The following is a 23,332-nucleotide window of genomic DNA, read 5'->3' as shown; positions in this document are numbered from 1 at the left end:
CGTTCCAGCACGGTGGACAGCGAGCGCTCCACACGCCGCAGTGGCAAATGCGCGGGTTCAACCGGTGGCTTCCCGGTGCGCGGCGTGGAGGGGCGCGACATGCATTTATTGCCCACGTGGGACACGCCAGTCGCTTTTCGGCTCACTTTTTTGTTCTAGGCTTTTGCGATCCTCCATCGCGTGGGTAGGCGTGCCGCCGGATGAGCGCTCGACCGAGCGGAGCGTGAGGCGAGCGGACCGCTGTGGTGGCGCTGCCGGTGCCTGCGAGAGAGCCTCCGTGATTTTAAGGATGCTGTGGGGAAATGCCTGGAGACAGAGATGACGAGATTTGTCAAAAGGCACTTGAACTCCTCTCCGATCTTTGTTCCAAAGGGGAAGTGCAGAGCGAGAACTGCCTGGATTTCATATACTATTTCCGCGATCTGGCCAGGCCACGCTACACGGACTCAGGTGAGGACCGAGCTCCGTTAAAAAAAAAAAAAAAAAACACCAAATGAATTGGAAGTAAAACCCCACTGATTACAATGTGCACATTTTCACCCCGATTTTGTCATTTCACTCCACTCTCTTTCCACACGTGAGCTGAAAGAATTGATGATTCTGTTGCAGACTACACATACGTGTTTTCTAACTATTGGTTTGGATTTTCATTGCGCTGTAATGAGCTATTTATAATCTTTTTAGTACAAGGTGTGACTTACAACTGGACACGTAAGCGAGACTCAGATTTCAATGTTACTGTGCATTATCCTGCTTGCATGATGCTGCGAGTGCAATAAAGCCACTCTAATGATAGGCTATGGAAGTTGCATATAGATTTTTATTTTTTGTTTTTTTTGTGTGTTGATTAAAATCAGTTTATTACTCGACCTTAATGAACTCGGTCAAATGGGGAAAAAGGTGGTGTGCATTTTCTCCAAATTGACTTACACATTCAGTCATGTGGAAAATTGAACCCCCCCCTCCACCCCGCAACCCCGAGCAGCACCCAAGCTAGTATGTTTAGAATCAATGGAGACTTATAGAGATATTTTATGTAAATAGCAGTGTAAGTGGACATTTTTAAAAACTCTATTTAATCATCATTGTTGGCTTTGAATTCTGAAAAATGTTTGTTTTTCATCATTCACTATATGAGCTCATTTATACGTATTTGAAATCTTTCTTTGGACATCCTCCACTTTCTCACACTTTAAAGCCTGTGAGGTAAAACGAGAAAGCGCCACAAGGATGACAGATTCAAAGGATCAGGAAGCAATTACAGCTAAGAGGAATGGTGCCATATTTGCAGATACGCTGAAGAAAAAGTATACCATTCAATCATCTAGGGGTGAAATGGTTTTCAACTAGGGCAATATTACTTCTCTGGTACTAATGATGATAATTGATTAATCGATTATGAGTAGGCCTGCGATTTGCCGGCGGCCAGTTCAGGGCGTACCCTGCCTCTCGCCCGAAGTCAGCTGAGCCAGTAACCCGAGAACCCTCGTAAGCGGTAATGATGGTATGGTTGGATCGACGATTATGAGAAAATTGGTAATAATAGATATTTGGCTTAATACAGGCTGGGAAGATATATGTGCCCTAACCCTATTAATTGTTTCAGTATTTCATTCAATGACTGTTAGATTTTATCTTGTCTATCTGTGTCTTGGATCAGCTGTGGATGAAAAATAAGTCTTTAGTAAACAAAAATCGTCTTCTTCTTCTTTCGGTTTGTCCTGTTAGGGGTCGCCACAGCGTGTCATCTTTTTCCATCTAAGCCTATCTCATGCATCTTCTTTTCTAACACCCGCTGTCCTCATGTCTTCCCTCACAACATCCATCAACCTTTTCTTTGGTCTCGCTCTTTTGCCTGGCAGCTCCATCCTCAGCACCCTTTTACGAATATACTCACTTTCTCGCCCGTGAACATGTCCAAACCATGAAAATCTCTAACCTTGTCTCCAAAACATTCAACTTTGCCTGTCCCTCTAATGAGCTCATTTCCAATCCTATCCAACCTGTTCACACCAAGCGAGAACCTCACCATCTTCATTTCTGCTACCTTCAGTTCTGCTTCCTGTTGTTTCTTCAGTGCCACTGTCTCTAATCCGTACATTACCACTGTTTTATAAATTTTGCCCTTCATCCTGGCGGAGACTCTTCTGTCACATAGAACACCAGACACCTTCCGCCAGGTTCAGAGTTGATGGCAACAGCTCCCACAAGGCCCCAAAAATGATGATGTGGCTTACTTGTGTTTGTTTGACCATCTGTTAGTTATCTTAGCAGAGTACGTCCTAGTTAGTATAAGATAAACCAATGGGTTGGAGCTCCCATGGATATCAAATAGTCAAATAGTGAAAAACACATTTTTGGGTTTCACCTCTATCCAACTGAACCAACATTTAGATGTACAGTACATTGGAAGCTTGTTAAAATGAATTTTGGAAATTAGAACCCTGTGTTCTCGTCCACCGAGCAGCCTCACAAGGTTCAGTCTTGATACTTACAAAAGCAAACAGTTTGGATGCTGCTCGATTCATCCAGAAAACAGATCACTGCATGACACGAGCCAGCACTCACGTCCAGTTTTGTTGAGTTTTTATCGTGGGAAACATGGACAGAAATCCCACAGAAGGAATCATCAGCCAAATAAGAAGACCTCAAGAGGGAGGCGTTTGTTCATAGATTGCCTTTTCAGCTCTTGGTTCCCTCCTACACTGCTGCATCTTTAAAGGCCCAATAATCGAAAAAATGCTTCACTCTCTTTGTTGTCATAGGGTCTTCTGAATCCTTCCAGATGCCGATAGATTTTTCTCATGCTGCCCTCTGGCAGCCTGCTTAAATGACTTCTTCATGTGGCAGGTCCCTCCATTTGTCTACTTTCCGCTCCCAAATCTCACACACTCTGTTTAGTATTCACAGGATCTCTGAGAGCAGAGTGGACTCTTTTACAATCAGTGTGTGCGAAGCATTCTGACGGTGCCTACACACACACACGTAGTCTTGTTCCATATTTGCTATGATTTAGATGGATCCACCGACCTTATACTTTATCATGACGACGCAAATAATTTTATTTCTATTCAATAACCTGTACATGCCAATGATTTATCTTAATACTGGATGCTGCACTTTTTTAATCTATTGGGAATAAGTTAGGAAAGGACCTTTATGTATTTTTCCATCAATAAACAAATTAATGTAACACTACATATAGTAAAAAAAAAAGGGATGTAACTGTCAAACTGAAATAAAAACATACAAAATGCCTGCGGTAGAAAACATGATGAGAAAAGGAGAGCTACACACGATGGAGAGAGGCAGCCTGGGAAAATTTTATCTGAAGGTATCGAGTTCCCAAAAGCATAAAAATCCTCCTTACTTGCCAAGTTTGTCAAAAACACACAGTGAATTTGTCTCCGGTAGTTGGATACACTCTACGACGACAATAGACAGCCATTTGACAGAAAGAAAGAAAAAAAGCTTTTGAAACATACATAGTTCAGAGTCCCTGGGCAATAATAATCGCTATCCATCTAATCTATCTATATATGATTTTTCCTCTCATCTCTCTCTCTCTCTCACAATATACATATTCATTTTCTGAGCCACTTATCCTCACGAGCAGTTGTGGGAGTGCTGTAGCCTATCCCACTTATCATTGGGTGGGGGGTTACACATCGAGCTGGTTGCCACCCAATCACAGGGCATACAGACAGAAAACAACTGCATTCACAACAGCTGCACTCACTATCACACCTGAGGACAACTTAGAGTCTCCAATGAATGCATGTTTTTGAGATGTTGGAGCAAACCGGAGTGCCCGGAGAAAACTCACGCAGGGACGGTGAGAACTTGCAAATTCCACATAGACGGGGCCGCGATTTGAATCCTGATCCTCAGAACTGTGAGGTCATTGCTCTGACCAGTTGCACCACCGTGCCGCCATATATATATATATATATATACATACATATATACATATATCATGGGAGTTCATCCAAACTTAGCACCACTTTAATTTTCAATAAAACAACAAAATGTCCAAAATGGAGTTTCCCCAACCCTGTGTGGGTTTTCCCGAGGCACTCTGGTTTCCTCCCACATCCCCAAAAGATGATCGTAGGTTAATTGAAGACACTAAATTGCCCGCCAGTGCGAAAAGTTGTTTGTGTCCATGTGTCCTGCGATTGGCTGGCAACCAGTTCAGGGTGTACCCCCCTCCAGCCCAATGATAACTGGGAGAGGCTCCAGCCCTCCCGCGACCCTTGTGAGGATGAACGTCTCAGATAGTGGATGGATGCGTTTCCAGTTCAATTTAGAACTGGCATTCAAAGAATCCACCTCATCATGCCTTTCAAATTTTTTCAACTTAAGAAGATGACACCTAAAAATGTATTAACAGTAGCTCTCCTTTGTAAGGCTTCTCAGTGGGCAGAGACCACCGAGCTTTGAATGTTACAGAGTGTCACAAGCTGGTTGGAACAGATCACAGAGAGATTGGAAGAGTCGCATAAAGGTAGAGAAAAGTGGATATCCTTAGATATGTCTTGTCTCAAGGGAGAACAATGGATATTTATGTGCATACTCAGATAAAATAACAGCTTTCATTTAAATGTAAATTTTTTTTTTGCCCATAGTCAATTTTGATAGACTAGCCTCAATGTGATCCTAAAAAGGATAAGTGGTATATAAAAATGATTTTTTTCCCTGTAAAATGCCTCCTCCAACCATCCTTTTTTTTGCTGCCTATGCAGTTCAAGGTTACAGGTGGGGTGCAGTCCATCCCAGCTGACTTTAGCACAGATCATATACACCCACCTCCAAAGGTGAGGTCCATTCCCTTATTTTTGCAGTAAACTTGATCAAATCTTTTCGTGTTTTCCCAACCTTTATTTTGCCAAGACACATATTTTAGACGAAAAAAAAAACGTCACAATACAGTACTTCATTGGCATAGACGTCACAATACTTGCAGTAAATAAGTCGGGATTTTTGGAGCGTTAACGTGAAACACAATAATTTCTAACACCATACCTGATGGTCTCTGATGGCGCACTAATGCGCGACACAGAGGTTGGGAATCACTACTAGATAAAAGCATGAAAATGACAAAAGATCCACATTTCAGCTTTGATCTCCATTTTTTTTTTTACCGAGGGATCCGATATGCATCCTAGAAGACAGCCTGATATGAAACAACATCAAATGTTTAGGTGAAGAGAGGTATCGCTACTATATGACTTTATATTTAGTTGCAAATTCTTCGCTTGCAGTACGATAATTATCGAACCTGTGACCTCTGGACGTCACCAAATGATTTACCTTCTTCTTTGGTCACGCTTTTGCAGTCTTTCACCTCTCCCTCTTTCAGTTTTCCATCTTTTCTGAGGTGTTTGTGCCTTCAGTCCCTTCTTTAACCAGTAAAATGAATGCATTTTGAGGTTGATGACTGGTTGACAACCTTGGCCAGTCAAAAATTTTACAGTGCTTGCCCCCCCCCTCCATGTATTACATCAGTGACAATTAGAAATGGAGCACACCCAAAATGTTGCTGTACTGTCTATAGCCAATATATGTGCAATGGATTTCATTGGCTTGTCTATTTACTTTTGTTTTTCACTCATAGAAAGCTCTCTATTTGCACATTTTTACACCTCTTTGTATAAATGTAGTCTTTACAGGCAGAACCACTAATTCAATCTGTAGCCAGACATTCAGGACGATATCTATCTATCTATCTATCTATCTATCTATCTATCTATCTATCTATCTATCTATCTATCTATCTATCTATCTATCTATCTATCTATCTATCTATCTATCTATCTATCTATCTATCTATATAATAAATTAATAGCAATAATGGGAAAGAAAACACACATACAGTATTCCATTACTTTTGCTAAAGTGAAAAATGGGTGAGCTCAAACTAAATCTGTTATCTCCTTAGATGACATTGATCCATTGCTTCATATTAATCTCTTGATGTCAAACATTTTTTCAATAGCAAACATAAAGCCATTGGCTTTGCAGTTTAACAACTTTTGGAGGTGAGTGTACAGCTTTCTCACTCTCCCTATATATTTGTGAGTAATACATAAATATGAGGGACAAAAGTCAGGAAAACACAGGTGATGCATTTCTACAAATATTGACAATTTGGTATAGGCCCGCTGTAGTTTTTTTCTTGACCGACATTTGTATTCATGACAGAAAAATAAAATGAAATAATGCTCATAATGGGTGGCACGGTGGACCGGCTGGAAAGCGTTTACCTCACAGTTCTGAGGACCCGGGTTCAATCCTGGCCCTGCCTATGTGGAGTTTGCATCTTCTCCCCATGCCTGTGTAGCTTTTCTCCGGGCACTCTGGTTTCCCCCGACAGCCCAAAAACTTGTAACATTAATTGGACACTGTAAATTGCTCCTCAGTGTGATTGCGAGTGCGATTGTAGTGTGTCTCCATGTTCCCTGCGATTGGCTGACAACCAGTTCAGGGTGTATCCCGCCTCCTGCCCGTTGACAGCTGTGATAGGCTTCAGCACTCCCGCGGCCCTTGCGAGGATAACCGGGTAAGAATATGGATGCATCGATGCTCATTATCATGATAATGGTTATCCAGATCAACTTGACTTGTCAAAAGGCTGCTGCTAATTTGACACAGGGGGCCAAATAATATAGAAAAAGTTAACGAATGCTTTGTTATCTTATCCGCGGTAATGAATTTTACTGCAGTCGTTATGATTAATTGTCCTTTTGAGTTGCTGTTGGGCGCATTGAAGACCCCATAGAAATCTGTTCCAAAACTATAAGTCTCTAACATGTACGGGCTTTATTACCCGATAGCACGCAGTAGAGTCAAGACATGACCCGAGTTCAAGTCAACCTCACTGCCCTCCCACGGAACGAGGCGAAACCAGCCAATAATAGGTACTGTCAGAATGACACAGCAGACTGGTTTTATTACAGCAGCGCACAGGAGCATATGTGTGAGCATGGGCTCAGCTCCAAGGGAAACGCAAAGGTCACTTACAGATTCCTCACAACTGATCGTTTTTCCTCATCATTAGAAATGGGAGCCATCCTCGCATATGTACACGCTAGTTTCCCCCTCCTGCTTCCCAACAGTCGTTGCCGGGCAACAGTGGAGTCACGCACATGCAGATTAAAATTGCAATAAAACAATGAGAAAAGCCTTATTTATTTCATACAAAAACAATGAAATAACAGTGCTTGTAAGTCCCAGAGACTATCTTTGCACAGACAAAAAAAGAATATTAACCAAGAAATGAAGACACAGTGGAAAGCTTGCCCTATTATTGACATTGTAGCATAGATCCAGAGGTATTTTATAATTTTGCCTTTATACAACACCCCGATGGATTTCAAATAATATATATCAGCATCCATGGAAAACCACATCACGTCAGTACATGTAATGGAGGTGTTATACTGTGTATGTGACTTTATTGTGACTTTTATTTGTCTACAAAATATACACTGCGCGTGCATTCCAAGTCAGTTGGCTACATTTTTCTCACCAGTGAATATAAATATGCAAATAAATAGCAGGCATCATCCTATGGTGAATAAAAACATACTAACCCCAGGTTTTCATGAAAATATGCACACAATGTGATTTTATGTACATGAATGTGCTTTATCGCTTGTGATGCGACATATGGAGGTAGCCATTTTGAATTTGCAATTGCACTTTTATGTAGAAAAATATACAGCGTCTGAAATAAGTTTTTAACGCGTCACCATTTTTTCTAAAATGGTAAATATACATCCGAGGGGTGATATTCATCTGAAAATGTCTCAAAAAAATTTCGAAATAATGCATACATTCAAAGACAGAACAAGTACGATAAAAAAGTTGGGTTTAAAAATGTCAAATGACACATGGAGGAAGTAGGAAACACGTGAAGAAAGGGAGGTGCAAAAAGGCACGGAACACCAAGACAACACCAAAAATCGATTAATAATCAAACACCAATCCATAAAAAGGAGCCCACTGAACCATTTCCTCCATCCAGGAGGGGTCTTGAAAGCAAAGGCTTTTCTACGTCATATTAAATAAATACCACTTGCAGGAAACAATGCTGTGAAAACGTCCCTTATTGTTTGGTAAAGCATTATGAATTACAGGATATAGTAACTTCAATTTACAGAGATGTTACACGGCAGAGGATAATTAAATGACTTGCTAATCTGTGTTAATCTTATTGAGGAATTACTGAAATTTCATTTGTAGAATAATTATAAAAGGTTATGACTGTAGATAAGCAGGTGGAGGTGGCACCGTGCACAACTGTTTATTGTGTCGGTATCACAGTTCTGAGGACCGGCGTTCAAATCCTGTCCCTGCCTGTGCTGAGTTTGCACGTTCTCCGCGTGCCTGCGCGGCTTTCCTCCCACATCCCAAAAACATGCATTAATTGAAGACTCTAAATTGCCCCAAGGCGTGATTGCGCGTGTGACTGTTGGCTGTCTCTATGTTCCCTGCGATTTACTGGCAACCGGTTCAGGGCGTACCCCACCTCCTGCTGAGATAGGTTCCAGCAGTCCTGCGACGCTCGTGAGGATAAGCGGCTCAGAAAATGAATGAAAACAAATTGTTGTGGCAGCAAACATGACTGGACAGAAGTCAGAAACACATGCTAGGGCCTACTGGATCGGGTTGGACAGTGGCCTCCTACCCCTAACGCAGAGTTATTACTGTATAACAGAAAAAGAGAAAGTGCTGACTGTTGTTCAATTTCCTGTCACTCTTGTTTGCATTCTCCAGATGTGTCGGTGAGTCTGCTGTCACTAGTCGTGACAGCCTGCGGTTTGGCTCTGTTTGGGGTCTCCCTCTTTGTGTCATGGAAGCTCTGCTGGATCCCATGGAGGGAGCGCGGTCTCTCCCCCACAACCAAGGAGCCCCACGGCGGGCACCTCAACCCGGCCATGAGCCCTTTGCCCTCACAACCAGTCCAGAGGCAGCCAGTTTACACGGCCGTGGACCCCCCGGCCCACACCCGCCGTGAGTCGTCCCACTGCTCAATAGCCAAGGAGCCAACTCCTATGGCCTCGGTTGTATCAGTGGAGGCACCGGTAACTCCTGTATCCCCCCCTCCTGTCGCCCTGGCGCCACCGGAGGCAGCCATGAAGATCAGTCACACGTCTCCAGACATTCCGCTCGACGCCCAGGAAAAAAGTCGGGAAAATGGGGTTCATACAAACCCTCGGATTCAGAGACAGACAACGGAACCCTCACCCTCTGGGCACTCCATGTCAGAAATTGGGTGAGCGTTTTCTTTTTTTTTCTTTGTAAACATAACTGCAACTGTAAATATAACAACCCTTGTGTCACGAGTTCTCACTGTTGGACAATACAGATAATGGAATACATTAAAAGTCCTCTGGAATTTGTTTGAATAAAACTCAGGCATCCGTACAATTAGGTATAGTTTTTATGAGGGTGAGATTCTTTCTATTCTTTGTCCACAGACAGAGCTCGATACGCCGGCATATGAACCTGTCGAATCCCGACTTTAACGTGGCTCAGTTCCAAAGGCAGGATTCGCTCACTGGAATGGGACTGGGCCTCGGACGCCTCAAACCCGAGCTCTACAAGCAACGTTCGCTGGAAGGGGAAGATGGAAGTTACAGAGGCGGCGGATGTGGGTGCCTCCACTTCATCCTGAAGTTTGACTGTGATCTGGAGCAGCTGATTGTAAAGATCCACAGAGCAGAGGACCTCCCAGCCAAGGATTTCTCTGGAACCTCTGACCCTTACGTCAAGATCTACCTGCTACCTGATCGGATGACCAAGCATCAGACCAAGGTGCACCGCAAAACCTTAAACCCTGTGTTTGATGAGGTTTTCCTGTTTCCTGTGGCCTACTCAGAGCTTCCCATGCGTAAGCTGCACTTCAGCGTCTATGACTTTGACCGATTTTCACGCCATGACATTATCGGCCAAGTGGTTGTGGACAACTTCCTGGATCTGGCAGATTTCCCCCGAGAGACGAAACTCTGCCGGGAAATCAAATATGTGTCCACGGTGAGTAATTAAAGCCTTTCAAATTGAGAAAATCCTTTAGTTGAGAGCTAAAAATTAGAATCATGATCTATACGACCACAAAAAAAAACATCTTTTATATACAGCGCCAGCTCCTGAGACTTCTCAGGAAAATATTCAGTAAATGGAGCTATGAAAAATAATCTCAGCTGTGAAATTATTTTGGGGGATTTCCAGTTTGTCAAAACTGTCATATTTCTGTGTCTAAAATTTCAATTTCTGACTTGTAAAGTATGGGAAAATTTATGTACTGCAACTCAAATGAGATGTAAACAACAATGACGTCACACAATGTGAATGTAAAACCTTAATTTATAGATAAATACAATCCATACAGGTTTTATTTGTAATTATTGCTTGTTCTTGATATCACGATTATTTTTTCATCACAAACTGTCCTGCATGGAAATTTTTATGAAGCTACAGTATATCACATCATTTCTGTTTGAAGTGATTTCATAAAATCCAACAATACTTCCTTTTTTCTGAGCGTAAAGAATAAAGTATTCAACACACCAGGTAAAAGGGATTGAAAGGAACGATTATTAAAGTACCCTAAAAAAAAAACAAGTTTTAGTTAATTACCACAAATAAGCACTCTATAGTACACAATCAATGAGGAACAGTTGTCCAAATAATAAACAAATAAATAAAATGGATCAACTTTTGTAGCCCTTAGCTGCACGCAAATCAAAGACAGCAACCTGGAAGTGATTAATGATAGAGGCCATACCACTTTAGCTTTGACTGTTTTCATTTGCAATTACATATAATTAACCCGGGGTGGCAACTGGTCAGCACAGTTTTGAGGACGGAGGTTCAAATCCCGGCCTCACCTGTGTGGGCTTTGCATTGTCTCCCCATGCCTGCGTGGGTTTTCTCCGGTGTACTTCAGTTTCCTCCCATATCCAAAAAACATGTGTGCTAGATTAATTGGCCACTATAAATTGCCCATAGGTGCGAATATGTGTGCAAATGGTTGTTTGTTTATACATGCCTTGGACTTGACTGATGACGAATTGAGGGTGGACCCTGCCTCTCGCCCAAAGTAGCTGGGACAGGCTCCAGCATGCCCACAACCCTAGTGAGGATAAGTGATACAGAAAATGGATGGATGGATAGGTTTTTAACTTTGTGTCATCATGAGGAATAGCATGTCTGTGTCTTTTGTGTCGATCTTGTTTGTGTTTATTATTTGCTTCAGTACACGTTTGCACTGTAATATACTGTAGAAAAAGCTTTGTGTATTTGTTTTGGCTAGATCAATTACAACATGCACAAGTGGCTCAAAATAGCTGATGCTGTGCAGTTCTAAACCACTGCAAGCTACAGCAACAAGAATAAAATATTGTTAAATTAATACCACTCTGTTGGTATCAATCAAAATCATGCATTATTAAATTTGTATAGATACAGCTATTTTACGTTATTTAAGTGTGTTAATGTGGTTAACCTTATGTGGTAGGGAGTTAAAAAGCATTTTTCATATTTGTTGGAAATGTGTAACTATATAATTGATAAGACAGACCAGGGGTATCGCTAGGTTTTAACCTTTGGGCCCCTCCATTTTTTTTTGGGGGGGGGGGTCAGGTGGTGTGGGAGGATCAAAGTTTTTTGTTTTTTTTTGTTCCAAGCCAAAAACCATTATCAAATGTGAAAAGCGGTATTTTATTTCTAGTTTATTAACTTAAATAGGCAGCACGGTGGAGCAGCTGGTTAAGCGTTGGCCTCACAGTTCTGAGGTCCCGGGTTCAAACCTTGACCTGCCTTGTATGGAGTTTGCATGTTCTCCCCGTGCCTGTGTGGGTTTTCTCCAGGCACTTCAGTTTCCTCCCACATCCCAAAAACATGCAACATTAAGTGGACACTCTAAATTGCCCCTAGGTGTGATTGTGAGTGCGGCTGTTTGTCTCTATGTGCCCTGTGATTGGCTGGCGACCTGTTCAGGGTGTGCCCTGCCTCCTGGCTGTTGATATCTGGGATAGGCTCCAGCACTCCCCGCAACCCTTGTGAGGATAAGCAGCAAAGAAAATGGATGGATGGATGGATGGATTATCTCAAATGTAGTGAATGCTACTTTTCGTCGACCTTGGGGCATTTTGTGGTAACCTCAATTTATTTTAGGGAGGTAAGAAAAGGGGGTCTTCAGCCCGTTCCAAATTAGCCCGAGCAACGCCACTGGGGCATGCTCTTATCACCACAAAGCATTAGAAACACTGACAAATCAATTTAATATTTATGCATTAAGATTTTTTTTTTAATACAAATGGAACCTCCACCACCATAGAAATTGGATTCTTTAAACAATAAGGAGCCACTTAAACACGCCTTCTCCCTTTTTCTCACTGGAAGCAAAAGGAACAAAAGCCGCCCCGTGTAATTGCACAAAATCTCATTAATTGAAATTATAACCTTTAGCAATGGCAATCAGACTACACTGTGGCGTTGAATTTAATGTCTCAACAAGATATTGAATACATTTTGTATTCACACAGGGAACTGCTCCTTGTTCGGATGCGCCAACCAAATAATATTTCCTACTTAATTGGGCCAGACCAATATTAGTAAGCACAACTGGTGCAAGATCCAAGTAATCCCCCCCCCCCCCCCCCCAACCCATTGCTTTCTACAGTTACAAGCGTAATCCTGTGATGATGGCATGCAATCATTGTGATACATTTGTCCACTGAGCTGCTTATCCTCACAAGGGTCACGAGTGTACTGGAGCCTATCCCATCTATCTTTGGGCAGATGGCAGGGTACACCGTGAACTCGTAGTGCACACAGAAACATTGGCCTTTATTTTTTTTTTCCTTAGGATCATTTGCAACATAATGGCGAACAGTCCAAAACTGAGCATGCGCTCACTGCAATTTTATGCAAGCATTTTCTAACAATTTAGGCTGTTGATGCTAATATCAAGTTTTGTGAGTAAAAGCAGTTGATTTCATTCCACATACATCCAAACACCATAAGCCACACCAGCACAGCTAACTTCTAAAAATACTCTCTTTATTAGTGTCTCCGCACCTAACCTGCACACCGTCTGTCAATTGTTTGAGTGTGCTTTAATTTAGACCAAACATGAAATAACAATGCAACAATACGGAGAGGCAGCATGAGTAAGATGAAATAATAGCGCAAGCACAGATGGATCATCGTCGAGCCTTGAATTGTACTTTGTAGTGCCTGTGTTGACTTTCATCACAAGTGGGACCTCATATCTCATATTTGATTTGCATTAACCTATTGCCTATTGTTTGTTGGAAGATTAATAATAGATCCTCCCGATTGGGGGGGGGATAAAGTAGCGAGATGAGATGTTGTTTTGACAGCGCATCTCAAAGAGACGTTAGGGGGTATTGATTTTGTCAATATTGATTTGTATTTGTAAGTCCCTATTGATGGTTTTTTTTTTGCGTGTTGTCGTTTCCCCGTATCGATTGTAGCAGAACGAATATTACTAGCAATCTGGTGCGCTCCAATCATATGTTGATCTGTTTTCTTTTCCCGTCCTGTGAGCTGAGCCGCACCACACACAAACACAAGCAGAGCGCGCATACTGTTGCATACAGTGCACAGTTTGCTTGGTCCCTAAAAGCCAACAGTCTCTGTAAATACAGTCCATCTGAACGATTTGGAATATGCTGCAGCCGTCGCTAGTTTTGGCCAATTTTTTTGGAAGGAGAGAAATTAGACGATAATTGCATCAGTATTTGCTGTGAGGCTTGCCATATTGTTGTTTCTTTGCCAGGTTTTACGTTCTGCTATTGCAGCATGAATGGAGACTACATAGAGTCAAGTTATTCAGAAAATAAAATGTTCTCTTTTCCGGAGACAATGACATGAAAGAGTTTCAAGATACGTTTTTAAAGCTTTTTGCTACTTTGCTGGTGATGGCTATTTTCAGGAATCTATTCGACAAATAAAAGCACCCGTTTTAATTCAAAATCTGGCCAGGTTATGTATCGTTTTTGACTCAGCTGAGCTATTTTCAGTCATTCCAGAATCTAGGCAGCTGGCTGCAAAATGTAGACCGAAAAGCAAGGCTCACAATCAGTTGAGAAATCTTAAAATATTAATGAAAGGGAGATAACCAAATACAATGAAAGATGTTATACTGATATAGATTAGTTTTACACAATACAGTGATTGAACTTGGGGAAAAAAAAGGTAAGTACCGCAATAATTTTGTGGTTTTATTTAACAAAGGTTTATAAATAATGAAGGGTTATTAAATCCGGAAAATTCCTGCAGCAGTCATCGGTATTCTTGTCGTGCTTCTCCTATTTCCATCTTTACGAAGAGGATGTCCTTCATTTTCTTGCCTCCTCTGTTTTAGGCAGGTCGAGTGGCCAGATGAGTAACCAGAGTTATTCTTTGGCACAGCCTCAAACAGCTGACCACGCTTCGCTCAGCTGGCATCCTCATTTGCCAAGTCTGTGTTTCCGTACAGCCCCCTTGAAATGGCCACTCGCACAGCAGGCAAAGAGACGATTCTTAGAAATAACTCGCCCTGAAATTCCGCTTTCTAAATGTTCTGTCTGGTCACATCTAACAGCAACGATTACGCAAAGCAGCTCAAAGCAAATCAGACAAGAGTTCTTCGCCAGACGTACTGTATGTGTGTGCTGCTTCTCACTTTTTCTATAGAGCTATTTTAAGAGCAAGTGATAAGTGTGCTTCTGCCTTTCTCCATTCGAACATACTGTAAGTCTCCATCTGTGGGGAAACAAGAGCACGCCTTAATTAAAGCACATTTTTAGCCATCGCCTTACACATTTAACCCATGCCATATAATCAGCGCTGAAAAAGGAATGTCCATTTGCCCGTATTTCATACGAACGCTACGAGTGATTAAATGTGATTTATCATCTTTTAGGATAACGTGGACCTGGGTGATCTCATGTTTTCTCTGTGTTACTTACCAACTGCCGGGAGACTGACCATAACAATGATAAAGGCTCGAAATCTGAAGGCCATGGACATCACAGGTGCATCAGGTAATTCAAAGTCCAATTTTCTTTAGGAGTTATGAAGCTTTATCTCTGTCTTGAATCTGTTTCATTATTGCTTGTTTTTTTTCCCCCTCCATCCCTCCAGACCCATATGTAAAGGTTTCGCTCATGTGTGACGGTCGCAGACTGAAGAAGCGAAAGACCTCCACAAAGAGGAACACTTTGAATCCCGTCTACAACGAGGCCATTGTTTTCGATGTCCCCCCTGAAAACATAGAGCAAATCAGCCTTTTGATTGCAGTGATGGATTATGACCGGTTAGAAGCCTTCCTCAATAATTCTTGTTCCAGTTTCAAACAAATTTTGGCATTCATGCAACATGTTGACCTTTTTTTGGAAATCCCTCTCAACATTGGCAGAGTACTTGGTGACCATATGTCTTCTCTTTCCCCCTGTGTGCAGAGTCGGTCATAATGAAGTCATTGGAGTGTGCCGGGTTGGCAATGATGCAGACAACCTCGGTCGGGACCACTGGAGTGAAATGCTCACGTACCCCCGAAAACCTGTCGCGCACTGGCATCCTCTTGTGGAGGTGATTACTTTTAAAAGATGTGTTTGTACTCTGCAACTATTAGGACCAACGTTTTTAACCTATTGTTTGTCGAATACTTCAAAATGCTACAATGAAACCTCAAAATGCAAATGGCCTACAGGTTGTACAACCTGAACAAAATACTTGCAGTAATCAAAGGATATAATTCACAAATGTACCTCTTGAAAGGGCTTAGACTGTTAAGGAAGGATATGCAAGTGCTTAGAGTTGCAATCCATTCATCAAGTAGGACAATGACTCAAAACACTCCAGCTAAAGCAAAGCAAACAAAGCAAATGCACGCATACAGCACATTTCATACACAAGGTAACTCAACGTGCATTACATAAAATATTTAAAACCTGGAATTAAAAACATTCATACTTGGGGCTTAGGTCAGTTTGGCAACTTATCCCATTTGTGTACAGCAAAACGGCTAAACTCTGCTTCACAATGCGTCCTTTGGACTTTGGTGCGCCACGATTTGACCCGAGACTGTAGATCTGAGTGTAGAGACAAGTAAACAGACTTGAGCATTGGTGAAATATATTCTGACCTTTGTTCCGCTCAGAACCTGAGCTGCAATATTCTGAATGAGCTGCAGCTGTTTAATGCCCTTTTAGGAGAGCCCAGTAAGAAGACCATTACAATAGTCAAGTCTACTTGAGATAAAAGCATGGATGAGCTTCTCCTGGTGTGCTTGACACATGCTAACCTTCACTCTGGATATGCTCTTCTGATGGTACAAGGGTGTTTGGGCAAGTTATTTAATATGACTATTGAAAGTCAGGTCAGAATCTATCAGTACAACTAGGTTTCTGACTTGGTCTTTGATTTTGAAAGACAGTGATTCCAGGTATTTACTAATAGCAACCCTGTTTGTTTTGTTGCGGTTTATTTGAAGACATTTTTTTTTCCTCATCTAGCTATTTATGTTTTAGACAGTGACACAATAACATTATTGTCTTATCGTCATCTGCATAGTTATGATAGTCAACATGTGCTGTATTCCATATGGTTGTCTATGTTTGTCATTCGGTCATTAATGACAACGCCATATCCATTGATAAAAATCTTAATTGTTATTTTTACTTGTAATTATGGATTCAAATATAATGTCAGTCAGTTATCTTAATACTGTATTAAAGTCTGGGCTTAATAATAAACTAGATGTATGTGGATAGAGGATTGCAGACCAGATGCTGAATACAGGACGTGGGGTCTTTCCGTCTTTGTAAAGTTCAATTTTGGTATCTTATTCCACTGGAGTGGCGCACCTAATGTAGCAGCCATTGAGTCTATATTGGCAATGCGCCGAAAAGGTCCAAGTAAAATAAATTGGAGCTCGGCCTCGGTGGTCGTCTTTTGGAGTCTAACCTCGGGGAAAGCAGGTTCAAGTGTTTTTGGCTCTGGGGAGACAGCTTCAAGTAGACCGAGAGAAAAAAGGTCTCTGCCAGGCTTGGCTTTAATTCCACAGACCATGCCTTTGAATTAATTATCTGCAAAATCTAGGAAGTCTTTTGTCAGAAGGGAAAGAGGGCATTAAGAGAATTCATCACCTCATTAACTTTCTTAATGAGAAAGGGCCCACTGCTGGTCAGATTCTATTTTCACCGTGAATGGTGGCAAGTGGACCCCCAAAAAAAAAAAACAGGCATGTACTTCATTTCTTTACTAGAAATTTCAACTCCTGATACTTTGACTTAGCTGAAAATGCCCAACACACAAAACAGTTACGACAATTATGATTGTTATGCCACATCATAAGATAGCGATTTGAATGGACAGTTCATATACGAGGGATATCCTAAGGTTGAATACACTTACTTCCCGGAAATCGGCTGACTTGTTTAGATTCTGAGTGAATATTTCTAATCGTAAATAATGGGGGTCTTATCGTATAGTACAAAGCGGGACGACTCCTTGACTTTTAGAGGCATTTTTTTCCCCTGTATATCGTGTTCAAATTTGAAATCGGATAACTTCGGGGGCATTCAGCTTCTGAGGTTCTATTGTATTTCTGACTCCCCAGCAGTCTTGAACGTGGCATGAGTAATACGAGGCGATGGCATGATATCATTGCCACATTATTACATTATTTGGATCAATAGATATATCCTCCAGAAACAGTAAGTGTCAAGGTTGAGAAAAGTAATGCTTCACCCATCTCAAAGAGACACATTTGATTGAGCTTGAGTCCTTGAGAGGTGACACTGGGATCCTCTTCTTTTTTAAACCAGATAATTAAAAAAGAGCAGTAAAATCAGAAGCAAAAATATGTTTCATTATATGAAGACTGACTAATACATAGCAGCATTCAATTGAATGCTAGTATAGTAGCATTCATTCAGATAAAAAAAAAATGGAGTGAGGACTCGAAACAAAGTATAAACCAACAAGAAAAAAAATAAAGGTGCATAAATTTTAATTGGAAAATTTGGTGTATTTCTATAGTTAAATAAAAGAAACCAAATGAGTATCCTTACAAAGTGTAAACTATTTTATTTATCTGTAGTTATTGTGATGATTTTATTTTATCGCTAACAAACACATTTTATCATCGCCAAGAAATTAGAATGTTACATAAGAAACAATGAGGTTGGAATTGAAATTCTGAAAAGTATTTTCTTGTGTTGGAAGAATTTGTATAATTTCTGAGTTCCACTTTTGGAACAGCGATGATGAATACAAAGACCTCTCTTACAGTATGTATTTTATTTTAGTGAGATGCACCTGTAAACATGGTCGGGCAAAAGAAGCCAACAGGGAAAGAGATGAGTAAAAAGACAGTTTTGCTGATGCAAAGAGCAAAGAGAAACTACTTGGAACCGAGCACTCAACATCGTTAAAATCTTCTCATGTCGTGTCCCGATCAAAGCGCTCCCTGTTTTCTCGGCTTGTGCCAGTTACGTCATCTTAAATTGTTATCAGTGTTCCTATTTAAACAGCGCGGTGGGATACTAACGAGAGGGAAAGGAGAAGACAAAGCCTTGTCATGATTTGGCCGAAGGCGAAGACGAGATGGATTTTCTTCCACGGGAAAAACAAATCAACTTTCTACTGGTGGGGTCATGTGGCTGTTCATAGAAAAGAAAGATGATGACGTGCAATTGCCAACAGAGTCACACCATGTTTGCTTGGATTTAGTGGGGGTGAGCAGTACAGAGGATGGATGGATGGATGAAAAAATAAAACCTTAATTTCAAAAGGCTTCGCCCCCACCCAAATGGAAGGAGCGCAAGGTTTTGAAGTAATATGGCAAACAACCACCAGGCAGCAGTAATGATCTTTTGACTTCAATTACGTTGACCTCAACTGTGGCCCAGCTAATGGCTGCCTTCTGTGATGTTCAATAATGATGTCATGAAAAGACCTGCAGTAACCCCGGGTCAGCTGTAATCAAAATAGCAAAAAAAAAATAACATATGAATCATAATCTTAATCAAATTCACATTTTTACATGAATATTACCAGAACGTAACTGCATGTAACCTATCACAGTAGTAAACATGTAAAGTATACACTGAAGCCAGGGGGCGACCTACGGGTGGGACAACAAAACATTCAAGCGCTTCTGTCATCCTATCCTACGTTAAAATAAATTGTAGCGGAAATTTTCTAATCCAATTTTTCCTCACGATAAATTTATGAAGAACCCCACGTCACCATGTTGTTTGAGGCTTACCTTTGCGGGTTAGCCCTTTTCCTAATGACAGATGCTAATAAATGTAAGTAAAAAAAAATCTCTAGAGAACAGTACCTCTGACATGATGTAATGATGATGTCAAATAACTAAATAGCTGTATGACACAGATTTAAACAAGCTCCACAGCAACACAGTTATCTATACAAGTGTATATATATATATATATATATATATATATATATATAGAGAGAGAGAGAGAGAGAGAGAGAGAGAGAAAATGTGACCCTTGTGAGGATAAGCGGCTTGGAAAATGTTAGGATAAGATACCACTATTAATTATTTCATTCATTTACATGTATACTTGCACTTAATTTTGGCCACAAAATTTCATTAAAACACTGTAATGTCTTAAATTGTCGATGCATGTAACCTACTGTCCAAATGTTTATGATTTGTAGATGTAAATGTGACATATTGCACCTGTTGCTCTCCAGAAATGAAGTCAGGACATATGAAAGTGTTAGGTGTCCTTTGACCGAAAATGAATCTAAGGTGGGGGGGGCGAGACTTCAAGATTATTAAAGAATGAAAGACCATTTTTGGGTCACGTTAAAATCTCAAGTACTGTTACAAACACAGTAGTTGAACATGATCTAAATAAAATAAAGATATGTTCTCTGCTCTTAAAAAACATCTCTCGGGTGAATCGAGAACTCTATATTGTACCCCGCTGGTTGGGATTTTTGCTTGGAGATTTGTTTTATTCAAAGTCATGTACAGTATTATCTTGGGCAAGTCAATATGCGTGTCTGTGAATACCGCAACTCTTATTTTATTGACGTTTTCATCCTGTGCTTCTTTGCAGTACCAGGGGACCACAGGTAGTAGCCAGGGAGGATCGTGTAACTCTCTGAAGGCACCTCCCTCTCCATAACCCAGAATAACATTTTATATAACATCTCGACAGGCCCTTGGCTCAGCCTTGCGCTGCTGCGGATTACTGCGCACGCACAATGAAGTGAATAGCGCAGCCATCCAAGATATTTCAGGATGGAGAGAAACAACTGGATCAGTTGCATGTCGAATGATCACATTGATGGAGCTTTTTCTTTTCCATGAGTAAAACGAGAGGAGTGCGCAGACACGCGACGTCCGTCGTCTTGGGTTAACACGTGATTCACCGTTTTTACATTGTCTCGTTACTCGTCTTTATCTGAGGTGCGTCTGTAATTGCACAATGTACTTTACAACCAGTCAAACTGCCTTTCACTTTCATTTGGTGGCGATTGGTGCATGAGGTCTTGCTCGTTGTGATATCTCGCCTTTATTTGTTTCCCTCTACTTTGGGGTCTATTGATGTGTTGTTCTGATTGTTGAAGTGCAGTGAAAGTTGATTTTTCGAGAAAGTGTTTGTCAGTGAAGAAAAAAACAAAACAAAACAAAAAAATAATGTCAACAAATAGGGTTGAATAAAAGAAAAAAATAGCAATTGTTGAGCCGATTTCACCAGCAGAGTTGTCCTATTTTAAAACAAATACATTTGTACTTTTCATTCGTTGACAAGCTAAGAGCCAAATGTACTTATTCTTCCCTTTGATAATCTTTGAAGAATGCAAAGGAGTATTAGACCCACGGTAAAAGAAAAATAAGCAGTGACACAAAAGGGGGAAGAAAAAAAATGTCAACAAATGACAAAGTTGTTATTTTGATGATGAAAAAAGTTCCAGCTCCAGCACTCCCACAACCCTTGAGGATAAGCGACTTGGAAAATGGACACGAATCTTCATTAAGACTTCGGAGAATGTTTTGTCAAAAACCTGTTAGTCATAACAGAAACAGAAACTGATATGTGTTGGGTCTCTGTGGTGAGCGTCAGTTGCTGCTGGTTTCAGACTGTTATTTTTAGGTTTGTTGGGGAATGAAATGAATGGAAAATAAATAAACAAGTAAATATATAAATTAAAACAAATTTATATATATATATTCCCCACCGGCATGGCAGAAAGTAGGAATAAAAAAATGGAGATTAACCATTAGAAAAGGCATTGAAAACCAATCCATCACAAGTATAGCCATTTTCAGTAGCAGCACATACGACTGTTTAGAATCCATGTGTGTACAGTGAAACCTTGATAAAAGGGACCCCGACATCACGCATATCGGATAAAACGGACTGTCGGGACTGAACAATATGTCCAAAAAATATTTTCTGTTTGGCATTTAAATTGCAATTGACAGATGACAAAAAAAATGGGACTGATGTATTTCTGGGTCACATCTTTACAATAAAAAATAAAAATGAAAAAAAAATAAAGTTCCATTTCCAAAAGAAGAGAGCGAGAGAGTGGCTTGGCAGGAATGTGAACTCTGAGGAATACAAAACACAAGTCTCTGGAGTCTATTTTTTGGTATGGTAACATTTCTTTTTTGCCAAGCCATTCATCTTTGATAACAGATTTAGAACTAGGAAGCACACCAATTCTTCGCAGTTCATAAAAGTGACTCATCTACGATGAGTTCTCTGCATCCACAATCTCACCATGCCCAAGCACACCTGCATAGTAAATTTGGAATAAAGGTGAACTTTTCAAACATTTTGAGGCTTTTAAAATATTTATTTTAAATAACTCATTAGGTATTTCAGGCCATGAAAAAAAAAAGTACTGTACAGTAATGTGGGTGGATATGGCCTTAAAAAATGGATGCATGCCTCAATGTTATGGACAATTGGCTGTATCGAGCGACCCCCAACTCTCCTTTTTATCTGCTCTCTGTTCTATTAAGGTTTCACTGGATATGAAATAATAGAAGCTTTCTCCAATTGGACAGCTGCTTGTATAGTGAATTTCCAAGATTTATTTAATAACAAAAACCTGGAAACATATCACACAATACACACTTATAAAGCATTCCCTTGCTGCGCGGCATCAGATGGATTTCAGCCCTGGCAGAAGCAATCAAATGCGTTAGTCATAATTCATCAAGATTTTGTCAAACTCTTAAATGACTAGCTTATGAAGGACTTTGTGTTATGATTCTCTTTTGCATGCAATCATGAAATGTTTGAAGGTGATCCTGTTGTAGGCCTGGAAAATAATAGCAGATTTTTTTCCATTGTAATCAGTTCAAGGATGACATCAAACATTCCATTTTTTTCCCCAGTTTCTAGTCATGTGGCCTAACAAATGTTCTTTAATTTACTTAAAATGTTTTGGGATTGCCACGTCTCTGTACCGTGCCTATGTGGATGTTACTTTTAGGCTAGTGCTGTTCTGTTTTCCCTGTTTAACAGTGAGCGGTTGCAATAAAGCTTTGTAACTGCAATCACACCTTGAATGCATTTCTATTTACAGAGTACTCCTCTGATTGCAAGTAACAGGGAAGGGAGAGATACACAGATTTATTTTAGGACAGTAAAATGCCATATCAACAAAATTTGACCCACAGTTCATAATTTTGGGGCCATCCATTTGCTTTATCAGGTCAAAAACGAGGAAAATCTATAGAAAACGTACAGCATCACTAATGTAAATCCAAAGGTTTACATTTAAAATATCAACAAGTCAAAGAAGGGATTGCGATGAGAAAAAGACATGCTTATCCATACATTTAGTCCAAGGTGAAAGGAGTTCACATTCCACTGCTAAAAATAACAAAAAACAGAGACCAGGGCAAGGATGCGATGATGGAGCTTTTCATATTCTCAGAACATGTTAGTGTATGCTGAATCAGGCACACATTCTAAAATCACACTAAGGACAAAGAAAATTCTTCTGCAAGTCAAAATTAGATTGGAGGTCAGGGGTGCACAATGCGTTGATTGGGAGCAGTTTTGGTCGACCGCAACGGCGTGCCATGAGAAAAAAAAAACAAAACACGTTTTTTTCTGACCGTGCAAACAATGACAGTACAGGAAAACATGCTAGTCGGCGAGTTCCCTCCTATATTAAGCCTTCGCTTAATAAATCTTATCAAAAATAAGTATGGATAGTGCAGTAAAGAAGACAAATATGTTTCACTTTCATCTGGAATGGGAGGCGGACAACTTTCAAACAATGTCATTTTCGAAGAAGGTTT

At 40.5% G+C, this 23,332-nt stretch overlaps 1 protein-coding gene across 1 annotated transcript; it reads left to right on the top strand.

Moving 5' to 3' along the window:
- syt9a (synaptotagmin IXa) lies at positions 1-22,626 on the top strand. The gene is made up of 7 exons (XM_061814222.1): positions 1-450; positions 8,782-9,280; positions 9,486-10,041; positions 14,942-15,062; positions 15,163-15,334; positions 15,480-15,609; positions 20,121-22,626. The coding sequence occupies exons 1-7, from the start codon at positions 303-305 to the stop codon at positions 20,187-20,189; spliced, it is 1,695 nt and encodes a 564-aa protein (XP_061670206.1). The 5' UTR covers positions 1-302; the 3' UTR covers positions 20,190-22,626.
- The last annotated feature ends 706 nt before the right edge of the window (positions 22,627-23,332 follow it).

This window comes from Syngnathoides biaculeatus, chromosome 3 (genome assembly GCF_019802595.1).
Source record: "Syngnathoides biaculeatus isolate LvHL_M chromosome 3, ASM1980259v1, whole genome shotgun sequence".
Lineage (NCBI taxonomy): Eukaryota > Metazoa > Chordata > Actinopteri > Syngnathiformes > Syngnathidae > Syngnathoides > Syngnathoides biaculeatus.
The sequence above is the reverse complement of the archived record's forward strand: the minus strand, read 5'-3'. Positions and strand labels throughout refer to the sequence as shown.

Excerpts from the sequence above, each read along its gene's own strand:
- syt9a (XM_061814222.1), top strand. The coding sequence starts at position 303 with ATGCCTGGAGACAGAGATGACGAGATTTGTCAAAAGGCACTTGAACTC. Across the intron at positions 451-8,781 it reads GCCACGCTACACGGACTCAG|ATGTGTCGGTGAGTCTGCTG; the intron begins GTGAGGACCGAG and ends TGCATTCTCCAG. Across the intron at positions 10,042-14,941 it reads AAATCAAATATGTGTCCACG|GATAACGTGGACCTGGGTGA; the intron begins GTGAGTAATTAA and ends ATCATCTTTTAG.